This window comes from Helobdella robusta (assembly GCF_000326865.2).
Source record: "Helobdella robusta unplaced genomic scaffold HELROscaffold_21, whole genome shotgun sequence".
Classification (NCBI taxonomy): Eukaryota; Metazoa; Annelida; class Clitellata; order Rhynchobdellida; family Glossiphoniidae; genus Helobdella; species Helobdella robusta.
This window is the reverse complement of record NW_008704124.1, coordinates 1,960,020-1,969,149: the sequence shown is the minus strand read 5'-3', so window position 1 is coordinate 1,969,149 and position 9,130 is coordinate 1,960,020. Positions and strand designations below refer to the sequence as shown.

The 9,130-nt window shown below is 31.6% G+C and overlaps 1 protein-coding gene across 1 annotated transcript; it reads left to right on the top strand.

Moving 5' to 3' along the window:
* Positions 1–1,371: 1,371 nt before the first annotated feature.
* On the top strand, positions 1,372–8,551 carry HELRODRAFT_77785 (hypothetical protein; the record flags this gene model as incomplete). The annotated part of the gene is made up of 12 exons (XM_009018397.1): positions 1,372–1,559; positions 2,901–3,052; positions 3,175–3,329; positions 3,460–3,603; positions 3,714–3,795; positions 3,954–4,192; positions 4,790–4,897; positions 5,218–5,390; positions 6,213–6,307; positions 6,509–6,633; positions 7,929–8,090; positions 8,237–8,551. 12 exons carry the CDS (start codon positions 1,372–1,374, stop codon positions 8,549–8,551), a joined length of 1,938 nt encoding a protein of 645 aa, XP_009016645.1.
* Positions 8,552–9,130: the final 579 nt, after the last annotated feature.

Sequence of the window (9,130 nt, the reverse complement as noted above, 5' to 3'; positions counted from 1 at the left end):
ATTAATGTTTTAAAACGTATCAATAATAATAATAAGAAGAAGAATAATAAAAAATTTGTGAAGCGCCTTACGCATCGCCACTTCAGAGCCTACGTAAAAAAAAATTACTAACTTTATTCAAAAGAAAAAATAAAATAAATTGTGACAATTCAAGAGGCAACCTATTTTAAACATTTGGAGCAGCTGAATGAACATAGTGAATCAATAATAACTGTCTAATTTCTTTATTAAAAACTAAAAAATTATTTATTAATTTTTATCTTAGGAGGTTTAGGTTCATCTCATATTTTTTAGGTCTGTGTGAATTATACTAGGCTGAATAAGTTTAATTCTAACTAAAGTAATATTTAACGTTGGCTAATGTTTTGTTTGCAACTTTATTTCGAAAGACTTTAAAATAAGATCTGACTACAACTGATAAATTTGCGCGAGTGTTAATTTGTCAGACTGTCATTGTTTCAGCCAACTGGTAACTGTTGCTCCAAATTAAATTGCAGTCAGTGCAGTAAATATGGCTATGTGAAACTAAAAAAAAAATGTTGTTTTCAAGAATCTCATATTTGCCATCGCTTAGTTGACGCCATTCCCACCACATACAAGAACACCTCAAATATTAGTCGACACAATGAACCAAATTAATGCTAAGTTAGATCGGGCGCTCTAACCACTGAACCGTTGTGTTGCCTTATATTTCTATTTCTAGAAGCAGAAAAGTTTAATAAATTTAAAGCGAAAAAAACAGGACAGCAAACAAAATTTTTTAAAAATTTTAAAAATTACTATAAAAATTAATTACTTTATCAAATTAAAATATTTTATTTCTGGTCGTAAAACTGATCAGTTTTAAATAATTAAATATTTAATTAAAATTAAATTAAATTAAATTAAATATTTATTAAAATATTTTACTTTTGTTCAAAATATAAATAGAACAAACCGTCGAAGAAGGAGAAAACGGGGCAATCATTCAGATCACTAAAGAGCGGTTTGTCCATTTCAAGAAAATTCAAAAGAAATCACTTGGACAGAGTTGGACCTCTGAATGTTGAACATTTAACTAACAATGATGGCAGTTTATGGATCGATTCAAATCTTTCTAACAATTATTATTTTTTCGAATCGACAGGCAACGTTGAACAAAACAATAGCTGTAATGCCGTCACGGAACTATACAAGTTCACGCAAAGTGAAGAGACTTGCAATGTCGTCAATAAACTTCGAAGCAAACACAAGCATGATGAATTAAGCATTGACAATTTCATTAGCAATGGCATTAGAAACCATGTTAAACTAAATAATAACATCGGCATTCTCAACAATAGTGATGACAAAAATGATTGCGACACTGTGCCAGTTAAGCCTTTTGTAAAAATGTTCAAGGAGCACGAAGGATGCTGGCAGTTGAGGAAGAGAGGCAGCGTGGGAGAAAGCATCATCCATCTAGCCGTTTTGTACTCCAAGTCTTCACACATCTACAAAGAAATCACAAAAGTTCTTCTCAACATTTTTCCCAAACTGGCTCTCGATTTGTACGAAGGAGAAGAATATTACGGTATGTCGTCTCAAACTTCTTCACTAAAATTGTTTCCAAAACATAAAAACATAATTTTTCATCAAACTCATAATCAAACATTAATTATTTCTTTTTCATTGCTTTATGCTAGTTATACAATCCATTAAACTAATGAGTTTGTAACTAGTACTCCAACGACAAAATATAATGTTGGTGATGGCGTGTGGCCCATTGCATGTCAAATTAATTTATGCTTGCATATGCTTGGTGAAACTTTATTTTCTTTTATAAAACGTTTTTATTGGAAAAATAAACAATATTAATTATTATAACATAAGGTTAAATTATTTTTCAAGGCATGCAAAATTTCATAAAAATAGCTAAACCAGACGCGCTTCTTTTTTAGAATAGCAAAAATGTGTCAATTAGGTTAAATGTTTGTGCACAATAAACTGGAATTATTGCTTTGTAACATATTCCAGTGGAGAATCTAAATTGTTTTCCATGAGATGTCGATTGTTGTGCAGTAGTACAAATCCCAGTTTTAACCAGCCTCCTAGCAAATTTTAGCCCGCTCCCCATCAAAGTTGTTTAGATCCATTGAATCGTGTAATATTTACAATATAAATAAAACAAAATGGATAAATTCAATATTTATGGGACATAGTTATAGTGAATATGAAATTCTTGCTCGGCATTTGGTTAATGAAATTTTGTTTGCACGTTTGCGTTCAGAATTTATTTATAGACATATTATTATCAGTCTTTTTAGATAATTATTAAATGAATATGTGATCTAAATTGATTTGAATGGTGAAATGTTTCGTTTTAAAAAATGTTCAACAACTCTTACCAACGATATAAAATGATATATAATAGTTTGCACGCAAGTCACTTTTTTATAAGAAAACCCGAAAAATGTTCTGCTCAACAGCCCGCAGCAAATAAACATTATTTGGTTTAAAGAATAAAAGCGATTCATTAATTATAAAAATACAAATAGTGTTAAGTAAATAAAAAGCAGATGTTTTATAAGATTCCCTCAAGTGTTCCGATTCCATATTCCATCCTTTAGAGTCCAGTCCAGATACTACTGAATGTTTAAAAAGAATTTAATTTAAGAAATACTGCCTGCTATATAATGGGCTACTGAACTCTATTCATAAGAAATGCTAAATAATTCCTGCAACACAATAATACGCAATGCAACCTAATACAATACAGCACAACACGACACAATGCAACACAATGCAACACCATACAATACAATACAATGTGTACAACACAATACAACACCATACAATACAATACAATGTGTACAACACGATACAACGCAATATAAAGCAGTAAGACAATCGGAATACATAACAACATAAACAGGAGAAAGTGGTTTGCACATAGCAATAGTCAATGGAGATTTAGAGCTGGTCAAATTGTTTGTTGAGAAGGGGAGTGACATTAGCCAGAGAGCTACCGGCAAATTTTTCTTACCAGATGATCAAAAAAATGGACCATCAACCGAATCAACAAATTATTATGGTTTCTTACACTAATTTCAAATACCAAAAGATTTATAAATTTCTAATAGAATTTCATTAAATTTTTATTATTCGATAATACATTCATGGCATAGAAATAAATGTTAATAATTGATTCTAAAGGACGAGCTTACTATGGAGAATATCCGTTGGCGTTTGCGGCTTGCTTTGGTTATGAAAGCATTTACGATTACTTGATGGAGCAGGGAGCAGACCCTGACCAAGCAGACTCATTTGGAAATACTGTACTTCACATGATGGTCATCTGCAATCAAACGGTTTAGAAATTATAATTATTTGTTTTTATTCATTGTATAAACTCTTTAGCAAACAAATAAATGATCACAATTAATTAGCGAGCCATGCAATTTTTATCTAATGGTAATTGATTGTTATAACAACTGTTAGGCAATGTTATCGGCAGCCATGAGACACCAGTTCAAAAGACCTAACTTATGTTTGGCTAACCAACAAAACCTTACCCCATTAACACTAGCTAGTAAACTGGGAAGAATGGAAATTTTCAGCGAAATTATTGAACTGCAAAGTTATGTGCGTAAATCTCAGTTCTATGTTGTTGAAAAAAATTTTCAGATTTGAACTTTTTTTATATGTCTAAATTTACTATCACTAAGTACAGATAGCATAATATTTATTTGCAGGAAATATGGCGTTACAGCAACATCACGTGCTCAGTCCATCCTCTTGGACCACTGGACACGATTGGTCAAAACGGAGCTTTCAGTGAGCTCTTTCTCGAGGAACTTTAAAAATATCATAATCCATTTTCAATTATTTTTAAATTAATTTTTTTTAATTTTTGATAATATCTTTTTACATAAATTAAAATACAAAACACAAATGAGTAGCTAGTGACAACATTATTCCAACTTGAATAAAAGACCCAAACGCAGCTTTAGTTTATATAACGAACGGGGTGAGTGAAAACCACCTGGAGATGTTGGACGATGGAATCATTAAGCAGTTGCTCCTCGACAAGTGGAAAAATTTTGCAAAGAGAAGATTTTTGGAACGAGTGCTGCTTGCTGTCTTCCACTTGTTGGTTCTCAGCGTGGCCATTTATTTGAGAGATGATGTCGTCTTCGTCGATTACATCTTTCCACCCAACGTTACGGATATAGTAAGCGGTATTTATTCTATTTGAAATAATTGAATATCGATAGTGCCTATAATAAATAGTTTGCAGTGTAATTAAATAAATCAAATTTGGAAATCGTCTTCATCCTATTTTTATTAACAGGCTAAAACGCATTTAGTGGCAATGTAGTTGAGTAGTCAGTCAGCTTGGGCGTTGAAGTTTCATGGATTTATTATTTTTCGTTAAAACTAAAAAGATTGTAATGCCGTTTCTAATAGTTTTTGAAAACAGATGGGTCTTGAGATCTGCTCTGAACTTCGCAAGTGATAGAGAAGTAGTCAGAGAAGTAGGTAGAGAGTTCCAGAGAAAAGGACCAGAAAAAGCAAAAGCAGATTTGGCAAAAGAGTGTTTAACACGAGTTAAGAAAAAGCGAGAAGAAGAAGACGATGGTAAACCGGGGCGTTTAGGTTCAATTAATATATCTGATAAATACTTAGGAAATAATTTAGATTGAGACTTATACATGAACGTGCAAATTTTAAAAATTATTCTATAGTACATTGAAAGTACATTGAAAGTTTGCACCAGACCGAGAAAATAAATTCTCACTGCTAATTTTTGACATTTCATACCAACCAGATTCGATATTTTGCCGAAGTCGTAGTGCTGGCTTATTGCTTAGTAACGGTTGTGATACAAGTTTTTGAAATGAAAACGCAAGGGTTGTCTGCTTATGTCCAGAGAGAGGTTTGAAACACACCCTATATTTCCAGATCTGTGCTTACACATTAGCATTCAAAAAAATATTGACTTATATAACTTATAAAATTCTGTGGTGATAGCTATATTTTATTCTTAAGAAAAAATTTTAAAACATTTTTTAATATATGATATTTTAGTAAAATACGCTAGCATCTCTAGAAAAAGAATCAATGAAAATAGTAAAAAATAACGTAGCCGTCATCATTATTTATTTAATGTAAATTTTACGTGCCCATAAAAATTTTTTTGAAAAAAAATAATAAATGATTTTCTCTTATGACATTTGCAATAAATGAAAGAGAGAGACTCCAGCGAAATGTGTATTCAACGTGTCTTGCGTCTTCATCATAATCTGTCTGCCTGTCAGGTGCCTTCATTACCAAACAGCTGAAAAAATTCTTCTTGCCTTGGCGGCACCATGTGCTTGGGCAAATCTTCTCTTTTACGCCAGGCTAGATATATTTTTTTGCTTTTTTATGTTATTTATTAATACTCGATTGATCATGAGTGAAGTTTTACGGTTTTGTTTGTGCTTATATTCTTTTTAATTGCAATCTATTAATCAATTAACCAATCAATCAATCTTTCATGACTTTTTAAGAGACCGTTGATAAAAACCGCGTCCACCTTTATTGTCATTTCAGGTCACCTTATTGTGGTTGGCAACATAATTAGGACTAACTTGAACCATTTTATTGATCATTTTTGTTCTATCGATTTATCTGTCAGATTCTGTAACTTTTTGGCTCTCTCCAGTTCTGTCTCAGTTCATTTGAAATCCCACCTGTTTTTGTGCTCTTGTATAAATTGCATAAAAATATTAATTAATTTAAATTTTATATCAGGCTATACAAAACCGTTAATAGTAATAAATACAAATTAAACATTCAAGAAATATAACAAATAAATGCTTTCAACCAAGAAGTTATGTACAACTTCGACCTCTAACGAATTTTGCTCAATATTATGTCGGAAAAATGTTGATCCACACTTATATCAATTAACAAAATTGATTTTATTGTTGTTATTGTTTTTTGTTTTATTACTCTTAAATTCATATAAATAATTGTCAGCTATTCATAAAACTCAACGTAGCACGTCCCGTAGAAATTCAGACATGCAATTCACCCACACATTTTGAATATTATTTCGTTGAAAGTTATTCGAAATTTCAAATGTTTTAACATGCGTGCGTGTGTGTCAATCAAGTTTCATCTTAGCTAAAGATCGAGACATGATTGAAAAAAAAGATAAAATATTTCACGAACACAAACACCCAAAACAGGATTTTCTACTTCAGCGGGGTCTTCGTTGTGGTATTTTACCAGATGCTCCGCGGAGATTTAGCGAGATTTGGCATCATATACATAATATTCTTCATCGGGTTCGGGCAATGTAAGAATGCGTTACTTCAATGCTACGATTTTGAAAAATTTCAAATTTTAATAGTTTTTTCGAATTAGTCATTTGAAAAAGTCATGTTTTTGATTGAATATGAAAGATTTAATTTCATTCATAATGTTGATTATTTTGATCAAGCTGAAAATTTTGGAAAATATTTCACATATTAGTTGAATGTTCAAAACATTTCATCAGCATTTTCCTTCCTATTCAAAACGACGAAACCAGCCACTCCGGACTGCAAAGCGAGTCAACTGCCTTTCGAAACTATCGGAGGAACAATAATGAAGTTATTCGAAATGACTCTTGGTGATTATCAGGTTGTTAAAAAATTTTTTAAAGTTGTTGTCTTAATTTATTTTTAATTTATTTTATTAATCTTGTGGCAAAACTTCATAACTATCTTGGATGCATTTATTTATTTGCATTTTTTTTTAGTTACATAAATGCTTGGTTAGAACATATCCACTAGAATGTCGTTTAGGCAGTTTTATAACAAACAGAAGATTTGTCGAATAAATAAATTTACCTTTTTTTAAACAAACATATGGAACACGCTCAAATTATTTATCATTTAACCAAAGTTTATTCAACATTAATAATTATGAAATCACTAATCAGACAAATATTATTTTCTTGCATCATTCCATGGATCTCAGGAAGTGAGTCTCCAAATTTTCATGTTTAAAATTTTTTCATAAATAAACATTTTGATTTTTAAATATAAAATGTTTAGCCATCACCCCACTAAGTGGTTTGTTCTCAGCTTGTGTTTCTTAAATTAAATGGAGAGCTGGTAAACTGGTCATCATATCAGGAAGTCCATATTTTGCTACCTAAGTTTTAGATCCAGAAGGGATGCAAAGATGCAACTCCCATTACACCATGAAAGAAGATAATATTGTAGAGTCTGGGTAAAAAAAGCATCAACTTGACATGTTGAATATCATCCTCCATCGAAACAAAAATTAGTGGGAAGAGGTCATCACTTAAGAATTTTGAAAATCTCCAGCCGCAAAATTCTTGATCCGCCACTCTGTGTGTGTGTGTGTGTGTGTGTGTGTGTGTGTTAGTGAGTGAGGAGTGAGTGTGTGAGTGAGTGAGTGTGTGAGTGAGCAAGTGAATATATTGGTAGAGCAAGTATATTGGTAGAGTGTTGAGTGTTTGTGCACAAACTTAGAAAAAGTCCAAAGTGGACAGATTGATAGAATGGTACATGGAAATTAAAGTTATGTTCGGAAAATGTTTTTTAAAATTTGTTTAATTAACCGTTAACTAATTTTCTGATGGCAGTATGCTTTGACATAATCACGTTAATAACTAAATACCTTGTTTCATTAATGCATGCTCTCTGGATTTCGAAGGTGGTTAGTATCTTGTAAAATATTTAGTTCTGTTCTCAAATCTTCTATTATAACCAAAATATTATTTAACTCCGTCAAACATTAAAATTTAAAAAATTGTTTTCACTTGTCTCATAAAATATATTGTGTGTATTGTGTGTGTGTATATATATATATATATATTATATATATATATATATATGTATATATAGTTCGAAGAAATATTAATTTCTTTATTGAACGTGTCATAACTTGAAAAATTCTATTCATAGTACGAATCGTTTTCAAGAACGGCGAATCCAATACTGACAAAATTGATTTTCATACTTTTTGCCATCATGGTGCCGATCTTGTTGTTGAGCATGCTCATAGCCATGTTCGTCCACACGTACGAACAGATCATTAAACGATCTGAAAAGGAGTGGAAACGTCAGGTACTTTAATTGCTCTTAGGAGATGAAAATGTATGCAGTTTGATTTTTAATCCCTAGTTTTGAAAATTTAGAGAATGTACATTTTACACAACTTTGGTTTTTTTGAACTTTTAAATTTCAAACTAGTTTATTTATTTTGACAAAAGTGGGCCAAGATCATACTTGTTTTGGAAAGAACCTTCTCTCCCAAGCAGTTGGTACACTTTCAAGAAAATTATTCAGTCTGCATAGGAGGAAACACAAACCCCATACGGGGCTTGATGGTTATCAAAAACACTTTTAAAACGAAAGCGAGACAGAGAAAAGATGCTCTTGCAAATTGGAAGGTTAGGTTTTTACGAAAATTATTTTTTAAATTTTTAAAATATTTTATAAATGTTTCTAAAGAAACTGTACAAAATGGTAAAAAGAAGGTTAGTTTTCACTCGACCCTTACTTGCTGGGCAAGAAAATTTAAATAACGAACACGATGATGGTTTGAGAAGAAAGGACACTTACATTCTTCATAAAAATGTTACAAGTGCAAATACTTCACCTATAAAATATATCGAATCTACCAGTAGATCAAACAGTCAAAACGAAATCAATAAAAAATCCAAATTAAGCAATCCGAATAATGTTGGGAATGTTTCTGGCTACAATGAATGCTTATCTACGAATGAAGTAGATGGCACTCAAGTCCATTTTCTTCCCGATATCAGTGCCCAACATCTTGAAACACAGAGTTCCGAAGAAAAGATTAGAAATAAAGCTGCGGACAGCAACAAAAATATTTTTAAAAATGATATGCACTCAAAAATTGCTGAAAACAACAAATATTCAATTTCAAAAACGATCCCATCTTCAAAATATTGTACAGCCGTGCCCAGAAAAAATAAAGTTACCCCCATCAATGTGACTTCGAGTTTATTGAAGAAATCGTCTCAAAAATGCGAAAGAAGGGCTAGTAATGAAAGGAATCAATCACAGTCAATAATATTTACGATTGGAACTTCCTTATCGTCAGACAGCCAGGGCAATGCACCATTACAATCACCTCA